This window comes from Notamacropus eugenii, chromosome 1 (assembly GCF_028372415.1).
Source record: "Notamacropus eugenii isolate mMacEug1 chromosome 1, mMacEug1.pri_v2, whole genome shotgun sequence".
NCBI classification, from domain to species: domain Eukaryota; kingdom Metazoa; phylum Chordata; class Mammalia; order Diprotodontia; family Macropodidae; genus Notamacropus; species Notamacropus eugenii.
In genome coordinates this window covers 743,196,645-743,216,448 of record NC_092872.1, presented here as the reverse complement: position 1 = coordinate 743,216,448, position 19,804 = coordinate 743,196,645, and the positions used below count along the sequence as shown (strand labels likewise).

General features: G+C 41.9%; 1 protein-coding gene across 5 annotated transcripts in view; it reads left to right on the top strand.

Moving 5' to 3' along the window:
• The window catches only part of KCTD9 (potassium channel tetramerization domain containing 9), a 34,416-nt gene extending 15,187 nt beyond the window's left edge, over nt 1–19,229 (top strand). For 2 of the 5 annotated variants that reach the window (XM_072637509.1, XM_072637337.1), the window contains exons 3-12: nt 400–443; nt 1,743–1,839; nt 2,493–2,551; nt 2,728–2,856; nt 10,475–10,542; nt 10,646–10,741; nt 11,365–11,514; nt 14,097–14,202; nt 15,255–15,388; nt 17,257–19,229. In XM_072637509.1, coding sequence (XP_072493610.1) covers nt 400–443; nt 1,743–1,839; nt 2,493–2,551; nt 2,728–2,856; nt 10,475–10,542; nt 10,646–10,741; nt 11,365–11,514; nt 14,097–14,202; nt 15,255–15,388; nt 17,257–17,373 — 1,000 coding nt within the window. In that variant the 3' untranslated portion in view covers nt 17,374–19,229. Of the gene's footprint in view, nt 1–399; nt 444–1,742; nt 1,840–2,492; nt 2,552–2,727; nt 2,857–10,474; nt 10,543–10,645; nt 10,742–11,364; nt 11,515–14,096; nt 14,203–15,254; nt 15,389–15,578; nt 15,771–17,225 lie in introns of those variants that run through there. The other 3 variants (XM_072637428.1, XM_072637259.1, XM_072637588.1) reach the window with 2 other exon arrangements.
• Nucleotides 19,230–19,804: the final 575 nt, after the last annotated feature.

The following is a 19,804-nucleotide window of genomic DNA, read 5'->3' as shown; positions in this document are numbered from 1 at the left end:
TTGGAATTTTCTGAATTTGATAAAATTTACATTCAAATGAATGGTTATATTGCAAGCCCAACAGGTAGCAAAATTCAAAAAAAGTATTAAATTTTTGGGGACAATTTATTTGACCTCTTGGCATTATCTAACACATATGTTCTTACCTGGGGCCCATGACCTTAAAAGAAATTTTTTTTAACTATTTCAGCATAATTGGTTTTCCTTGTAATGCTGTCTTCTTTATGCATTTAACACATTCTTATGAGAAAAGATCTGTGGGCTTCATCAAACTGCCAGCAGGGGCCAGGGCACAGAAAAGGCTGGGAGCCCCTGCTTCCACAACAGCACTGGCTAATTACTATGATTTCAGAACCAGGCCCAACCAAACTGTGCTAACAGAATCTTTCTTCTCCCCAGAGATGATGATGTTCTCTTTGTGTGTGAAGGAGAGCCATTTATTGGTAAGTGATCTGAAAGTTAAACTCTCTTTTGATGAAATATTGATGAAATGAAAGATGAAATGTTGATGTGGGGAAAAATTGGCCATCAAAAAGGATCTTGGGGAAGGTCTTTTATATTTACGTCAGCATTCTGAGTCGGCAGCATATTTCATACCAAAAAATGGTCATTTTTTTGTTGAGAATGACTCTCTTATGTGTTTAAAAATGTTGGGAATAGGCCTAGGAATCAGAAATAAGGTTATTCTGTTTTTAGAAAGTTTAACGTGGTTATCATATTTTCTTTGGCAGTGATAGTATATTCGTACTCTTTAACTTCACATTTTATGTTTTACAAGATTGTACAAGTAAAATCTGTATCAGATTGCTTGCCTGAATGAGGAGGAAGGGAAAGAAGAAAGGGAGAGGATTTGAAACTTCAAAATTTTAAAACGTAAATGTTAAAAAATCATTTGTACATGTAATTGGGGAAAAAATAAAATATTAAGTAATTTTTTAAAAAACTAGACATTTTAGATATTTCTACTTAATGTGTTTTCTTTCTGACAGTATAATCAATGGCAGAAATCACTCGTTGGAAAAAATGTCTCTTAAGTTCAAAAGAATTTTGTCTGTTGAACAAAACATTTTAAGGCTGCAATAAGACATTATTTCGTTAAATTTATGTTTGTTTCATTGTAAGTGGTTACAGCTGAGAAAATAATTGAATGAGTCACTTTATAGCAGGGAGCATTTTGGGGCTTTGGAGTAGGGTGTCTTTGGTGTGAACCGGGGGCCTCCAGAGTCAGGGAGGAGCTAGGAGTAGTTTGAAGGGCCTGGCCAGCAGGCAGGGAGGGAGGAGGGAGGTGAAAATAAGTTTGATTGGTTTCCTAATTGCCTTGAACTGGCTCTGCCTTTGGGAAGAAAGGACCAAACTCTCTTTGGCTTTTCTTGTTTTCAGCATAGTTTTGAAAACCATTGTAGATTATTCAAACTTTTGTGGCTGGAGACTCCACCATATTTCTAACATTGTTTCTATGGGAAAGTCCAGTCCTAGTTCCAATTACAATAATCACAGCTTTTGGAAACCCAACCTGCTTACAGATGAGGAGCTCCTTGGGCCTCCCCTATGCTTCACTTTCTCCATGGCTTTGGGAAGTCAAACCCCGACTTCTCTTATCTCTAGATTAGGGATAATTATGACGTCCTCCCTGTTGCCTCGAACTGAGGGTAATTAGGTCCCATCTGTCAGGAACCCCTGAACCCCTTAGAGAACCATCAGCCAAATCCAAGGTCATCTTGTCTTCCTTCTTCCCTCTGCAGATCCTCAGACAGATCTGAAGCTACCTGAAGGGCCAACGGGGGCTCACACAGACTGGCTAACTCTAAATGTAGGAGGACGGTACTTTACAACCACACGGTAGGAATTCACCTTCCTAATTCTTTTGAAAAAGCAGTAGATTTACTAGGATTCTTAGAATCCGCATAATTCTCTGCCTCCCAAACTTTCAAATGCCCTTTGAATAAACAGCAGCCAGAAACCAATATATTGATTCTGGGAATGGTTGGACTCCAGAGGGCCATTCTCTGGGAGCCTTGGGAACTCTGTCCCACTCATTTTACAGAAAGGAAACTGAACAACTTGTCTAAGGGCTCATAAAGCAAAAATGATAAAAGACTTCCTGTTGTCTGGGGAGGATTCCTCTCTGGGCTTTTTCAGAGAGAATGTGAGAAGTGTGACAGGAGGCTTTCTATCATGCTTCTGAAGTGTGCTGTCCCACTTAGTGTAGGTAGAAGTAGTAGTGGCCTTGTCACTTGTAGAGGGAGAGAATATAGCTGCTTCTCTGAAGTTATGGGCTCGGAGATCCCTCCCAGGAGGATCAGTCGGAGGAAATGGTGGTTCAGACCTATAGAAATGGCAGCTCACCAGTCGTATTGTGTCTCAGCTTTATTCCTGCCAGGTCAGATCATGAGCCTTTTTGAGAGAATAGCTGAGATCCACTAGACTCTTGACTAAACATGTTTCTCTATAAGGACAAAGGAGAAATCATCTTTTTTCCCCTGAATTCTTAGGAGCACTTTAGTGAATAAAGAGCCCGACAGCATGCTGGCCCACATGTTTAAGGACAAAGGTGAGTAGGACCTAGCTTCCCCAGGCTTGGTGGGATCTCTTGGGGCGATGGCTTAGAACACTGCTACTCTTTGCCATTTCATGGTGTGAGCAATTCTTGTAAGAATTAAAAAGTCACGGTATGATACATTTTATTTTCTAAAATCCTTTTTTGTGTTTGTCTTAATGGGACCACAGGTGCCTGGGGAAATAAGCAAGATCACCGGGGAGCTTTCCTGATAGATCGAAGTCCTGAGTATTTTGAACCCATTCTGAACTACCTGCGTCATGGACAGCTCATTGTGAATGATGGCATTAATTTATTGGGTAAGCCTTTCAAGGGTTTAATTTCTTTCAAAAGCCTCGTAGTTTAGGAGCTTTTTTGTGCTTTGTGCTGTTTCTTTCCCACAGTGGTAAAATTTCCTTTTATTTGAAAAAAGGATAGTATTTGCCTGGGCTGTGCCCACAGAATGCATGCTTTGGCCTGGCTCAGGAAGCTGGAAGGACCACCAGGCTGTTTGCTGAGACCAGGCCAGCCTGGTGTAACTCTAAGAGATGCTGATAGGGTCTACTGCACCAGGCTGGCTACAGGGAGAGGATGTAAGCCGCCCCCCCCGCCTACATGGGTGGTGCTCATACTAATGACAAGCTCAGAGCCTTGACACATTGCAGTGATCTTCTATTGTCTCATAATTCATCCTTCCACTAGATACCATCCATTCTTCCTGTGGAGCAAAACAGGGTATCTAATTTGGTTCTGATTCAGAAAACAGCATTCCAGCACTCTGGGCTCCCTGTGCTTTCATCCACAGGGAAGAGTGTCCCTCCACTAATGCAGATTGAAGCTCATCCCTGCCTGCCCACACTGGGGAGCTCTTGTCCATGGTTGCCCACAGACTCTCTGTTCCAGAGGGCACATCCCCAGTGCTGGGGGTTCCGCTTCAGCTGAATGCCCCTGGAGCATGTGGGTTTTTGTACATCATTGTGTCCTTGCTCCTTGTTTTTTCTGGACACACATTTCTCTCTTGACATCCCTTGTCCTTTTTCCCTTTGTAATTCCTCAAACACACTAAAACACCCAATATTCTCTAAGTGCCTTTGAGAGTTATAAAGAGTGTGCCTTGTGAGGTCAGAGTAGGGAGGGTTGTCGCCGCTTGAGCTGATCAGGCAGGTTTCCTTCATTGGACTCTAAAGGACGGTGAGCACTCAGCAGGCACAGCAGGAGAGGGAGGCCATTCAGGCAAAGGTGATAGTGTGAGCGGAGCCCCAGAACTGAGAAATGAAACCCATCTTCAGCAGACAGAACTGTATGGTGACTGTGTACACAGCGGACCAAGCCCTGGGCCTGGAGTCAAGACATGAGATGGAATCCGGCCTTATTCATTTATCAACGGTGGGACCCTGGGCAAGTCGCTTCACCTTTGCGTGCTTCGGTTTCCTCTTCTGCGAAATGGGGATGATAATAATAGCACCTACCTTCTAAGGTTGTCGTGAGGATCTAACGAGATAACGTTTGTCTAGCACTTGGCAAACTTTAAAGTGCTAGAACAGTGCTAGCTGCTGCTGCTATTAGTGCAAGGCAGCAGTGTGGCCAGTCCTGCAGTCTGGAAGATCTGGGTGCCTATCTGGCCTCAGACACTTACCAGCTCTGTGACCCTGGCCAAGTCACATAACCCTGTTTGCCTCAGTTGCCTCATCTGTAAAATGAGCTGGAGAAGGAAATGGCAAACTGCTCCAGTAGCTTTGTCAAGAGAACCCCAAATGGAGTCATGGAGAGTCAGACTGACTGAACCACAAAGCTGCTGCTAATACTTCTCCTCCTCCTCCTCTGTCTTCTGTGGTTTGGCTCATGCCTGGAGTGGGTAGTGAGTGGCATTTGAAGACAAAGTGGGTCCCAGGGGGTCTAGAGGCTTTGGATATCAGACACAAGAGTTTAAACTTTGCAGGATAGTCCTTAGAGAGGAGGAAGCCAGGTAGGAGATATCAGGGATGGGGTCAGAAGCACTTAGGAGTGGTCTAAAGGAGTGGAAGAGTCTTGGATCGGGAGCTGAAGGACTTTGATTCCCTGTCCTCCGTCTCTTTTCCCTCTGGGGCCCTGTGATCTTGCACAAGGCATTATTTACTCTTTGAGGGCCTCAGTTTCATTATCTGCAAAATGTAAAGGTTGGACTAGATCGTCCCCCTTGTCCCTTCTAGGGCTAATCAGATTTGGGATCCTATGACAAATCCCAAGTTACTGATGTCACAGGCTGAGGAAATGGCAGTGCAGCCAACAAAAAGAAGAAAAACATGCTTAGGGAAAGATCCTCGCAGCTGGTAAGTATCAGTGGAGCCTCCAGGTGGCAAGAGATTCTAGAATTTCATGGAAGAAGCCTCAGGTGCCATCTAACCCAATCTGAACTGAACAGGAAATCACTTCTCCATAGCCTTGATAACAAGTTCTCCAGCCTCTGTCTGAAGATCTGCACCTCCCAAAGGCCAACCCATTTTTAGTGGTAACATTCGCTCCAAGAAAAGTCCTTATGAAATCTAGTAGTTTTTATAACTCCCTTTTTCTGTCCCCTCACCCTCAGTCCATTTCTCTTGAGAAAGAACCAATATGTCTCCTCCCTCCTCCATGAGCTCACCTTTGGAATAAAGGTTACTTTCTTTTTTTTTAAACAACATTTCTCCCTGCCCCTTATCTTTTCCACACTCTAAGCATTGATTAAGTGGTTACTTTGTGCCAGGCACTTCGCTAGGCACCAAGGATACACATACAAGCAGAAAGGCATTCCCTGCCTTCAAGGAGTTTATGGTGTCTAGTAGGTGAAGTCAACATTTCCAGAGGGGGGAGCATTACTACAGTACATGTACTTGAAAAATCTAAACTGACTGAATTTCTTGTACAAAGATACGAGTCTCTTTAGACTGTAAGGAATGTTCCCATCTCTTAAATAAGATACTCCAAAGTGATCATCCTGCCTTTGCTTGAAAGCTTTCAGTGAAGGAGGAGCTTTTCTACTGCCCAGTCAGCCTAGTCTGCTTTGGAGCAGCTGAAATCATTAGGAAGTTTTCTCTGAAATCAAGCCTAAATTTGTCTCAATGAACTCACCCATGGTACCTGATTCTGCCCTCTGGCCAAAAAGAACCCAGATGAGTCATTTCAAACAACCACCCTCCCCTCCCCCATGTAAATAGCATTTAGCAGTAATCAAAATATGGTATTCTTTAGTAAACAGACAACTCACCGGAGAAAGGTGTGGGAATGCAGCCTCTCCCAAGAGCTGCAAACCATGGGTGAGTTTATGATTGTGGAGCAGCTCTGTTTGGGGAAGATAGGGCTCCTCCTCTTTAGTCATGTGCCACCAAAGTTTGGGAACTTTTTGGTTTTTACTAACAAAAGTTCAGTTGAAAGCACAAAGCTATTTCAGCATATGGCATATCTTACTACTTAATTCTCCAAATCAAAATCAACAGTTATAGAAAAAAAAAACCATTGTCTTCCTCCCCTACTGAAGCACCGTCCTGTCCCTGGAAGATGCTGTTGCTATCCAAGTGGGCCTATTGATTGCTCTTACCTCCATAAGAAGTGTTTGGAGAACACTAGAGAATCAAACTCAGAGTCAAAAATAGAGCTTGAATCCTGCCTTTGACAGTCACTGTGTGGACATGAGCAAGTCATAGGATAATTGATTTAGAGATGCCTTAGAAGTCATCTGGTTCAATCCCTTATCCAACAGGTGAGGAAACTGAGGCTTGTCTATGGTCTCAGAGGTAAAATGGCAGAAATGGGACCCAGACCCAAATCCTTAGGTTCCAAAGTCAGGGCTCCTTCCTCTGTATCACACTGTCTCCTACTTAACCTGTCTTAGCTGCTTTTCCCATCTGTAAAATAAGGATATTAAAATTGTGTGGTGCCTGCATCACAGGGTTATTCAAATGAGATAGTATATGTAAAGTGCTTTCTAGACTGTTAAAGTATCATGGTATTCTCAGTTATTCTGTTGGGCTACTCACCATGCCTATAGTCCCTGCTCCTGTGGATGCTGAGGTTGATGGGACTTAGGGCTAGAACTTCTTGGACATCCTCACTTAGTCCAGCCTAGTGTGGGAAGCCCTTGGAAGTGAGGAGTCAGCCAGGCTGCCCAAGTAGGGGCAGGTTGGCCCAGGTGGGTCTCCTGAAGCCCAGGAGGGCCTGCTGTACTCCCAACCTACATGACATAGAGAGACATGATTCAAAAACGATAAATCAGTTATTCATTTGAGGGGAAGAAAATGTTACAAGTGGTTTACCTTTTTTTTTTTTTAGCAGCTATCTACTTCTCCCCAAATGTACAGTCATAAGATTTTAAAAGTAACGTGTTAATAATCACAAACAAAAGAGTTCATGTGACCTTGGACAAAACACTGAAATCCTCTGTGCCTTCGTTTTCCTCATCTTTGAAAATGAGGGAGTTAGGCTAGATGATCTCTAGCATTAAAGCCTACGAGATCAAATAGGTGAGTCCATCTGCAGGCATCCTTCATTCTAGCCCTGCTATGACTTAGACAGCACTGGAGCCCTTCTAATTTTCATCTTCTTTCTACCATCCCAGTGGTTGTTCTCTCACATTTCAACAATGGATAAATTAGCAAGTGGTCATATATGGTTCATTTGCCAAATAAGACTTTTCATGAACATCTCTGTTGTATAAAAGAAGGTACAGATATATTTATTTACTGTATTCTCCTTTCATGATAGGTCTGATTAGTATAAACAGGAAAACAGTCTACAGTCTGATAGTTGTTCAGAAACAAATATCACTGGCAGATCAAGTCAGCAAACATTTATTTGGCACTAACTGTTGGAAGGCTGTGTGTAAGGCCCTCAGGATCCTGAGAGGTAAAAAAAACACCATCCTTGCCCTCAAAGAGGTTGAATCCCTATAGGGGAGGAAACATACAAACAATTCTACTAGCTGTAACCAGTGCAAATGGAAGACTGTTATTGTTTGTGCCTTGTTCTCGAGGAGGACCATGATGTCAGGGAGGTGATGCCATGACATGCAGATCTGCAGGGAACCACCAGACGCTTGGTGTTGCTATAAGTTTATGGAGGAGAGGAAAGTTTAAGAAACCTGGAAAAGTAGGAAGGGATTTGCTTGGGAAAGGTTTTAAAGGCCAAAAAGAGGACTTTATATTTGTTCCTAGGGATGTAATAGAAATCTAAGTCTAGTGGCCTTTGCTCAGTCCTCATCCTTGACCTCTTTGGGCCTTTGACGCTGTCACTTGCCCTCTTCTCCTCAGTCCTGTCCACTCTACGTTTTTGTAGTACTCACTACTCTATGCTGGTTCCTACCTGTCTGATTGCTCCTTCTTTACTGGTTCTTCATCTAAGTCATGCCTGCCAGCTTACAGGGCCCTGGCCTGGGCCCCCTTCTCTTCTTGCTGTACACTTTTTCACTTGGTGATCTCATTAGTTCCCAAGAATTCAATCATCATCTCTCTTCTGATGATCCTTAAATAATCTGTGCCCAGCTGTAACCTCTCTGTTGACCTCCACTGTCACATCTCCAGCAGCCTGTTGGAAATCTCAAAATGGGTGATCCACAGACATCTCACAGTGAGCTCATTACCCATATCCCTAAACCCCATGCTCTTACTCACTTCTTTATTACCGTGGAAGGCACCACCATCTTCCCAGTCACCCAGCCTCAAAGTTTAAGCGTCATCCTTGCCTCCTCAGTATCTCATCCCCCACGTCCAATCTGTGACCTAAGCCCTTGGATTTACCTTGGTAATCTCTCTCTGCCTCATTGCACTCCCTTCTTTCCTTGGGCCTTGCCCTGGTGCACACTCTTCATCTGCCATGCCTGGACTGCTACAGTAGACACTGCTGGGTTTACCTGCCACGTCTCTCCCCATTCCAGTCTGTCCGTCGCTCAGCTGTCAGAATAGTCTCCCTGAAGAATAGGAAGATGTTTCATGCCACACTCCTCCTCTTTAGGAAACTCCAATTGCTTCCTCTTGCTTCCAGGATCAAATAGAAAAGCCTTTCATCAGCTGCCCCGCTTCCAACATACTCTGCAGTATATTAACACAGGCTTCTTTGCTATTCCTCAGACAAGATGCTCTCTATCCTGCACATAATTTGCTCATACATAGCTGTTTGCACGTTGCCTCTCTCATTAGATTGTGAGCCCCTCAGGAGCACCAACTTCTTTAGCCTTTCTTTGTATTCTCAGCACTTCGCCCAGAGCTGGCACTTTCTCATTGACTCTTGAGAAAGGAAGGGAACAGTCAGACCTCTATTTTAGGAAGCTCTCTTTGGTGGCTGAGTGGAGGCTGACCTGGTGTAGGGGGGAGATGCACCAAACGTACCAGAAGACTGTCTCAGGGGTCCAGGTGTGAGGGTGAGGGTCTGGACTGGGCGATGGAAATGCCAGAGGAGTAAAGGGAGAGACGGGACAAAGGTGAAAAATGGAGAAGTTGGCTTCCATTTGGACATGGGGAGTAAGAGAGAGGGAGGAGTTGAGTTGCAAGCCTGAGAGGATGATGGTGCCCTTGAAAAGACAGAAGTTAAGAAGAGGGGAGGGTTTGGAGGGAAAGGTAATGAGTTTAGTTTTGGACTTGTTGAATTTAAGATATCTTTAAGACGTCCAGTATAGATGTCCAAGAGGCTGACGTGAGACTGGAGGGCAGGAAAGAGGTGAGGGCCAGATAAATAGATCTAAGAATCGTCTGCTGAGAGCAATCATTGAATCTGTGGAGCTGATGAGATCACTAAGTGAAATAGTAAAGAGGACCCAGGCCAGAGTCCTGAGGAACTTCCAGGGTTGGTGGGTGTCATCTGGAGGAAGATCCAACAGTGGAGACTGAGGAGCAACTGTCAGGCAGACTGAGAGAACAGAGAGAGCAACGTCAGGAAAACCTAGAGAAGACAGTGTCTAGGAAAAGAGGATGGCAAGAAGAATGAGGATGGAAAAAAAAGGCCATTCGATTTGGCAGTTAACAGATCCCTGGTAGCTCTGGCCACTGGAGCAGTCCAGTGAGTGAGGACATCAGCTGCTAGACTTCAGGTTTGAAAGGAGGTGAATGCAGAGATAAAAGAGGATCTCCTTAGTCTAATAACTCGTGGGGATGGAGAGATATGGGCATCATTCTAGGCAGCAAGCAAGCAGCCAGTTGATAGAGATTGAAGATAGTGAGAGTGGAAATGACAGAGCACAGTCTGCTAGAGGAGACAATGCTGTGGGATCATGGATTCGGATCAAAGCATTTGGCTTGGCAGAGAGAAGGCCCCCTTCTTCATGTGAGATGGATAAGGGAAGAGGCTGATTCTACAACTGTGTGTGAAAGGTCACAGTGCTCTGGTTCATTTCCATGCTATGACAAGGGATTGTTAAATCATGAAATAAACCTCCTAAATCATTTCAAAGAGATTCAGATAATTTGTATCAATTTAGGAAAAGTATATGATAAAATGCCCTGCGTTTGACCATTCTGAGAATCATCACAATTCAGATCCTTTTTACTGTCATCTCAAAAATGTGTAAGAACTAGGGGAGAAACTTTTTATAAACCTTATCTCTGTTCTATTCTGAAGGTTAATGGAATTTTAAGATTTTATGTGATTGAGTGTTTTTCTTAGAATCCTAGTCAAGCAATTAACATAATTGTACCCATATGTGTTAATGAGGATTTCTTTCCTCTAGCTTAATAATGACAGAAAACATCAGAAATATATTTGAAGTGTATATTTATTTAAATCCAGTCTAGTAATCATTTAGCTTCATTCTCTTTGTATTTCATTTTGGGGATATGTGGAACATTACTAATTTGTCTTCCATGTTGAATAGTAATCTGCTTGATGGACGTTATGTCCTTTAACAAATCCTGCGTTAAATGATGAAGGATCAAAGATAATTGGAGATGGCTACTTTTTTTTTTTCCAACGCCATTTATTTTGTCTTTGCCTTGGTAGGCGTGTTAGAAGAAGCCAGATTTTTTGGGATTGACTCATTGATTGAGCATCTTGAAGTGGCAATAAAGGTACTTTTTAATATTTACTTGTAATATATTAGCATTTAGAGCATCATTATAGTATCAGAGCTACCTCAAAAAAGACTGACATATTCCTGTTTTCTTTCTAAAGAATTCTCAACCACCAGAAGACCATTCTCCAATCTCTCGAAAGGAGTTTGTTCGGTTTCTGCTAGCCACGCCAACCAAGTCAGAATTGCGTTGCCAGGTATTCCAGGCCATCTTTTTCCATCACCCATTTGCTCCCATTAACAACCTTATCAGTCAATCAAGAGAATGTTTTAAAAATCAGTTGTATTAAGCCTTGTTTATTGTTTTTCCTTCCATTTTGCTTAGTTTCCTTTTAAACACCGATTAAAAATCTTAAACATATCAGCATTTTGATCTAAACAGTGGCTACTTTTCTTTTTACAAAAATGTTTGAATTACTAAATAATGCAGTTTCCTCATCAGTGTAAAACAAACCAGTGATGAGCAGGCTCCCAACTCTTGGTTACAGGTGCTTGAGTTGCCGTGTTATACAGCTGTTCATTTTTTGTCATAACTTTGGTTGGAGCAGACACAGGCTGTTCTTTTTGGTTACAAACCTTTGCCATTTGCTGAATTGACAAAATTTTTTTAAGACTATTCCTGTTTATTCTTATTGAGACCATCAAAGAGGCTGTTGTTTTTGTAATGTGTTCCCATTTTACTAGCATGACTACTTCCTGTAGTAGCTTCTCACCTGCTCCCTTGGTTCCTCTCAGAATCAGCGTGGCGTGGGAGGGCTCATCTGTGGCTCCCAAATGGAACATTAACTTTGACCTGTGAGAGTTGGTTTGTTTCTTTCAGGGTCTAAACTTCAGTGGTGCTGATCTTTCTCGTTTGGACCTTCGATACATAAACTTCAAAATGGCCAATCTGAGTCGCTGCAACCTTGCACACGCGAATCTCTGCTGCGCAAATCTGGAACGAGCTGATCTCTCCGGATCAGTACTTGATGTAAGAACAATGTCATTAAAACTGGGATTTGGGACATTTTCACTATCTGTCCTCCAGGCGTGTAACTCTCTCTCTTCATCTCCCCCTCTCAACTTCCCTGGCTTCCTTCAAGGCTCTTGAGGAGGCCTTTTCCAGGCTCCACCTTTGTGCCCTCCCTCTGAAATTATCACCAGGATCCCCAGGATCTCCTGGATGTGGCTTTTGGGGTCCATAGTCACTTCCACATTGTCTCTTCCATTAGACTGGGCACTCCTTGAGAGCAAGATCTGTTTTGTATCTTTTATTGTATTTTCAGTGTTTTGCACAGTGCCTGGCACATACATAGTAGGTGCTTTACAAATTCTTGTTAACTTATTATTTTGTCAGATCTGAAGTCCAGTGAGTCGGAACTGTCAATGAGTAAGCATTCATTAAGTGCCTCTATGTTATCGGGCACCTGAGATATGAAGACAGAGATGGAGTAGTACCTGACCTCCAGGAGGTGGTCATATCCATCATCTCTGATTTTTCTATGAAGGAAAGACTTAGAAAAATGAAGACTACTCCAGTGAAAGCAACTGACTTATTCCTGTAATTGGTACCTGTGCTAACCATATGCCTCACAAATTTGCAAAGGCAAAAAAATGTGGAAATTGGGTGTACTTGCCACATTCCATATCCTTTGTCAGGTTGTCCATTTTTATGGTCAGTAGAACAGCTGAATGAGAAACAAAACAACTTTAGAGATGGTCCGCTGTCAGAATTTTAAGGGTTTGTTTATTTATGTGAATGTAAATAAATGCCAGCAAGACATTCCCTGCCCTCTGGAGCTTAGCATGTAATGAGGGAAGGGCTGAAAGGGGGTAGAGACGTACAGAGATGGCTGAAAGGCTTGGTTCCCAGCAAGCACTCATCAGAATTGGAGGACCCAGGGACTGACTGAGATAGGGGGAGGGGACAATGAATGATGGCCAGAATGGAGGCATTTTGGGAAAGAGTGTACATAGGGGAACATGAGCTAATGCTGGCAAGATTGAGTGGTACCATATTGGAAAGAGAATGGCTTATGAGGCATTGTTGTCATTGGACCTAGACTGCTTTCTAAGAATTTTAGTGATGAAAGGGTAAGAAAGAAATCTGTGACTAGCTAGAGGGTATGAGAGAGTTAAGGGAAGAATTTAGGGGAAGATCAGGGGGACTTCAGTGTATTTGTAGGTGACTGAGAAGGTGCCAAAGGGAGAGGAAGAGATTAAGCATGCATGATAGGGGGATGCTTTTTGGAGGAGTTTGGAGAGAATGGGATCATGATTATAGCAGTAGAGATTAACCCTAGGAAAGAGTTGGAACATGTCTTCTGCAACAAGAGGGTGGGAGGAGAGCTTATATTATTAAAACATTGAGAAGTTCTGAGGACTTCTCAGAAGCCTGAGGTAGGACTGAAGTTGCTCATGGTGGATGCCTTCAGTCTTCTCACTGAAGCAGAAAGTTCACCCATTTTCAGTGAATTGAGATATTGAGATGAGATGGAGGTGGGGGGATGATTGGAAAGAAAAGAAGAAAAAGTTTGGATTGGAAGCCCAACTCAGATTGGGTTCTGTTTGGAAGATGTTGAGTTTGAGGTGACACTGGAATATCCAGCTGGAGAGGTTGATACCCCATGTCTAACGTGTCTTACAAAACTTACAAAATTCTGAGCTGACTGTGTTATACAGTGAATGACACCATGCTCACTGATACAAAAGTGTTTCATTCTTAAATTCCAGGCCTTCTAGGATTTAAATGTCCTTAACTTCTCTCCTCTGTGTGACAAAGATTATGTTTGCTAAAGTTGTGCTGTGATTCTGTGAATTCTCGTTTTAAAAATATTCTATAGCAATCACAGTTGCAGAAGGTCTTGTACTAGCATCTGGTCAGCAGTGGAGGGCAGGAGAGGACTCTGCTGCTGTTGGGTTAATTAATGGGCTTCTCTAAAAGCAGGGATGGTCACAGCCTTTTGGAAGTCCATGCCTATTTTATTGGTGCCAAATGTACTGATCAATGTCAGTATGTCCGGACATCTCCCCATCACTCTCACAGATTGTGAATGACCTACCACTAGAAACAAATCTTAGCCATGTGTCATGGCTTTGTTTATCTGAAACTCTGTTTTTGATGTCAGGAGTGTATTCTTGGCTAGTTTACGAACCTCCTTAATGCTGACTAGTTTGAATATAAGTGCTTATTCCTACAGCAGAACTAATGTCGTCTACTCTCATTGCATCCAAGGCAGTGTGGGCCAAGTGAAAAGGCACTTGCTTCTCATGCAGAGGGCTCTAAGTCCTGGCTTGGCTCCTTATGGGCAAGCCTTTGGGAGCTCCCTGAAAGTCTCGGTCCCTTAGGCTCCAAAGCCTGGAAAGGCCCCATTCTGATAATGCTTGTTCTACCCAAGCAGCACAGAGGGGATGGTAAGAAAAGCATTTGCAAACTGGAAAGGGCTGCATCAGCCAAGTGTGTTCTGTTGATTTTTAGTGTGAATTGGTTTTCTTCCACTTGAGCCATAATGATCTCTTCCAGTTTAAACTCTAGTCTCTTTATGATGTGGGCATTTTCCCTTCTTTTGACAGTGTGCAAACCTCCAGGGGGTGAAAATGCTTTGTTCTAATGCAGAAGGGGCATCTCTGAAGTTATGTAACTTTGAGGATCCTTCAGGCCTTAAAGCCAACTTGGAAGGTAAGACTGCATTTCAAAATACTCTTACCATAATGGAGGCTACTGGGCCTTTCTTGGGGAAGCCACTGCTTACAGTGAAATCAAGGAAATGAAAACAGTTGATCATATTCACACCTGGCATATACACACATACCTGTGGCTAGGTAGCTCAGTGGATAGAACTCTGGGCCTGGAAGCATCTGAGTTCAGATCCAGTCTGGCACTTCCTAGCTTTGTGAACCTGGAAAAGTCACTTCACTTCTGTTTGCCTCAGTTTCCTCATTTGTAAAATGGGGATGATAATAATAGACTTTACCTCCCAAGGTTCTACTGAGACTCAGAGGAGATAATCATTGTAAGTGCTTGGCACATGTTTGGCACATAGTAGGTGCCTACCAACTAAGCACATAGTAAACTTTTCTTTCCTCCCTCCTTCCCTCTAATGCTCATTTTGCCTGGAGGAACTCTGTCCATCAAGGTTTTAGTTGGATACTTTCCATTTTGAAAACAAAACTTCATATTTTTCCGCAAGAAAAGTATCTTCATTGTTGATGGACAAGTCACTATGTGTTTTTGTATGTCTCCACATAAAAGTAATCACCCCTGAAAGTCATGAATAAGAGAAATTGTATCCCAGTTATATTACAAAAGTGATCACTTAGGCCTAAATAACAAGTGTACTGTTTGTGTTATGTTCCAAGCTTACAGACCTCCAGAAAGATTTTTTATCAGTTTGTTATTCAGATTAGATGTTTTCAAGTTTGCTCCAGTAGTTCAAAAAATGGACTTTATCCATCATTTTAATCTGAAATGTTAATAAAATAATGTCCTTAGTAATGTCATATATTTTATGCATATAAAAACATTGATTTTTACCTGATTAAGATTATTAAGTTTGGCCTTTCGTACTTGGATAATTATTTGCATTTACTAAAATTACACTTCAATTTGTAGAAAGATTTCTGTCTTCTTGCCCACTCCCATTTGTAAATTGGCTAATCCGGGTATGATTTTGGGAGGTGGGAGTCCAGCATCCACAGAAATCATTCTCAAAATATCATCCATCTCTCTAGGTGCTAATTTGAAAGGCGTGGATATGGAAGGAAGCCAGATGACAGGGATCAACCTTCGAGTTGCTACATTAAAAAATGCAAAACTGAAGAATTGCAACCTTCGAGGAGCGACTCTGGCAGGGACAGATTTAGAGGTGAGTTGGCCGTCAATATTTTGCTATCCAGTTATTGAACAAGAGAATCCAGTGGTAGAGAGGCTCAAGTAATTTGCTGGCACAACTAGAAAAAAAATTTTCATTTCAGTCATTCTTTTTAGTAAAAAAGTATTGTTTGTGTTATCTCACCTATGCTTCCCATTGTGTCCTTTCCCTTTTCCACTCCCAGAGAGACATTTCACATAGCAAAGAAAAAAGAGGAAAAAATTCAATAAAATTGCCCCATTTGTTGAAGAATTCTGACATTATATTCATTGTTGTGCATCTGTGGTCCTATACCTCTGCGGAGAAGTCGGAGGAACAGGTCTTTATTTTTTTAAAGCATTTTTTACAAAGAGGATGTTAGTTTTGATCTCTCTGTAGCTATACAGATATGTACGTATGTGTTTACATATATGTATTTGTGTATGTATATACACGTGTGTGTATATATGTGTATTGTGTATTATATATATACATATGTATGATATTACTCATTTGAAAATGTTTCATTCATTTTCCTGTTTTCCCTGAGGCCTTCACACATGTGACCTGAACAAGAGCTATAGTATTCTAGTCTTTAATTTTCTTAAGATTATTTCTACAATGGGACTAGATTCTTTAAGTTAACTTAAGACATTTCAGTGACATCTGTGTTTAGCATCAAATTTGGGATAAATCTGTGGCAATTAATTTTCATATCCAGACTTGATTCCAACACCAAACGGACTCTCTTACCTGTAATCAGCCATCTTAAAACATCTAGTATATGGCTTCACCATTTATATGTTAAGCTGACAGTAAGGAGTTCAACCACCAAGACCCAGGGACTATAGAAACAAGCCCAGTGTTACCAGGCCTGACTTGGACAGACACAGAGAGGAACTATGTGCTAAGCTTAGTTTGACCTTGATGAGAGTCCCTGGGATCTAAAACTTTACCAGATAGAAGATGTTAGTTTGAATGAGGCCTGCGCTCAGTGATAGGTTCTAATTGCAACAGAGGCCTCCAGTTTTTATTTTAAATTTGTATTTTTCAGAAGCATAGGATTCCTGCTACCCCTGAGTTCATTAGGCATCTTGGGCCCTTGCCATGTAAATGTCCACACAGCTGGACTCTCACAGTCATTTGATCTTGAAAACTGACCTGGTTGGTCATAAGGTGGCAGCCACTGACATACCTTCCTTCACAGTGTCAGGGGTTCTTAACATGGGATCCATGAACTTGGAGGGGGTGAAAAACGACATCTTCCTTTCAATAGAATGAGTTTCTTTTGTAATCTCATGTTACCTTATACATATAAAAGCATTGATTTTCTCTAATTTTTTAAGACTAATCATGACCAAAAAAAAAAAAAAGTTGTTTAGGGGTTTACAGTTAAATTAGAAGAGTTTGTTATTATTTTGTTTTAAAACACACCAGCCATCACCGCTGCCAAACCCTTCTTCTTTCACCATTGTGGGTTCCTATGATAAACAACCAAAGCCTCAGGGAGAGTGGACCAGGAACCACAATCTGAAGTTTAGATTCCTTGGGTTGATCTCAAGTCTACCAAATAACTTGGCTCAGGGAGGGGATGGGGGGAGGAGGGGGCAGATATCTTCCATTAGAATAATGCAGTGAGAAGGAAAGTGGTCTGTACGTCCTGGTTTTGGCAAGTCATTAACCCCCTGGATCACCTGCCTCAGCGTGTTTATTTGTGAAACGATACAGGATTGTATCAGCGATTCAGGGTTGACCTATGTCGTGGGGCTTTGTAATCTGTAAAATAGAAGCTGTTCTCTTTTTTTATTGTAATCGTAATAATAATGACTAAAGTTTCATCTGTTTTCTTCAGATTTTCATTGGACTTTGTTGTTACCTTGTAGAATTGTGATCTTTCGGGCTGTGATCTCCAAGAAGCCAACTTGAGAGGCTCCAATGTCAAGGGTGCCATCTTTGAAGAGATGCTGACCCCATTGCATATGTCCCAGAGCGTCAGATAAGATGCCCCTTCGAGGGGCCGAGGCTAGGTGACTTAACCCGAACAAGAGGAGATACAAAATGTTTTCCTTGTGACACGTTTTTCTCCACCTACTCCGTAGTCTAGAAGAAATAACACTGTAAAAGAATTATAAAGCAGTTAGACAATAACGTATATTCTCAGTAGTGCCTAAGGGAAAAAAATCTGACTTTTTTTTTCCTCAAGTTGTTAAAGAGGAAGCATTTACTTAACAGCGGAATGAAAATTAGATTATATTGCTGCCTTTTGAATGGGCTGGGAGACTTTGCCTGGCCTTATAGTCAGGAATAGTATATAATAGTATATTTGCTTTTAAATAGGCATGTTATGGAAACACCATCTTGGTTTGAAATTCATTGAGGGTTTTAATTTATGAAAAGCACAACATATGCAATTATTTATTGAATCTCTAGATGCAATATGGATATTTAAACTGTTAAGAGTTTGTGCAATTAGGGGGAAAAAATTATTGAGGTTCCAGGTAGCTTTAGAGTTGCTACTGTTACTTTAATTGCCTGTATAAATTATCAGAATATATGAATGTGGTGGAGCAGAGCTCCCCAAGCCTCTCTTTCAGGTACATTTTCATAATGTTTATTTTTTTTCGAGCAACACAGCAGCTAAACTAAAGAAAATCTCAGTTCTGACTGAGGCAGGGAGGGCAGGGTGGTGGTGGGGAATCTTCATTATATATCTTTGAATTCAGGTGGTGGGATGGAGTAGACATCTTTTAAAATGTGCCAGAACAGAGCTTCTAGTAAAAACTAGCTCAAAATGCAGAAAGAAGGATGTCTTCACTCTCAGAGCGGGGGATTAGCTGTAGCTCCAACTTAACCACATATTCCTGGTTGAAAAGGATTTTTGCTCCAAGCAGGTTCCCCTCATCCCCAAAGCAGACAGTTAATTGATTTGCACAGGCCCGGTTATCTCATACAGTCAAGCACACAAAGATGCTTGTATAACCAAAAAAAAAAAAAAATCAAGGTGCATCAATAATAGTCATTAACTGCAGGTGCTGATCAGTCTAGACAATCACCACTCAGGAGTGGTGAATCCAATCCAAATCCATTGCAATGAGTGTTGGGAACTAGGAATGAATGGGTGAGAGTTATGTTATTGGGAGTCAACACAGTGTAATGGTAGTTCAGACTTTATAATGGGGACTCAAGGATTGAAACTGACGCTCTGATCACCTCCCCCCAGCGTGGCAGCTGACTGATCCCAGATGTGATGCCAATCAGTCTGCACCTGTGGCTCTCCTTGGCAAAGATCTGGCCTGTCCTGCCTGCAGGTGACTTCATGTCCCGATTTTAGCTCTCCCAAGACTGGGCAGAGGGCCCGTTCTCAAGGCTTGGAAGGAAAGACTCCTCAGCCCTGGGCAGTAAGCTATTTGACACATTTGCCTCCATTAGGAGGAAGGACTTGGGTTCAATATTTATGTTGTCTAGTCTTTTCTACATATGCAAAGCTTCCCTTAACGATAAAGAGCGTGTGCATAAGGAGAAGAGATCTGGACCTCTGTAGTTGAGGGAAAGCAACTTCAAAAATGAATTATTTTCTTTGCTTTATCATTTTTTATTAAGACAGAGAAGTAGAATATTGTATTGAAAGAGATCTATTTTCATAATCAGTATGTGTATAAATTATATTTAAATAATCCATTTCACTGTTGTATTATATTTTCAGTAAGTATAGAATGCATCATTCATTCACTTAAAGGTACCTCTAGACGTGACTTAAAACTGCAGAAGACTCTAAACCTGGGATGTTCAGGAACTGCAGATATCAAGTCTAATGTAAAGTGTATTAATAAAAAAAAGCAATCTGAAGCAATGCCAAGGAGATTCTGGTCATCTTGCCTTTGAGTTGATACATTTTTTTAAGAACTTGTGATGGTTTATGTATGTTGATAGGGTTGTGGGGAGTGGGGGCAGGAAGCAGCTTTGTAAAAAGTATCCTCATGAACCAGTATAAGCAGGAAAGGAGATGGGCTGGTCACAAAACAGTGGTTGGGCATCAGTATCACCAAGAGCCAAGGCCTTCCCTTTAGGTTGTTTGGTGGGTCTTTGATGGAGATTGTGTGGAAGGACATGGAAGAAAATTGAGACGATGAGAAAGGGTGAAGAGGGGCCTAGTTTGTGGAGAGTGTGCATCCTGTTAGATCGCAGGTCCAGCAAAGCCAAAGGGAGCTGTGCGTTAACATTATTCCTTTATTTTTTCAATATGGGATAAAAGCTGGCCATGTAGATGTAGAGTGAGAGGCATTTATTTGGTCTGGCCAAATACTCCACTAGATATAGCTAGTTCACCTAAAAGAATTACTTTATGGTCACCATTTTTAAAAGTCGCCAAACCAGGGTGGCCTCGACCTCAAAAGAGCGATAGCATTCTCTAAGAACGGCTTGTTAGCACAC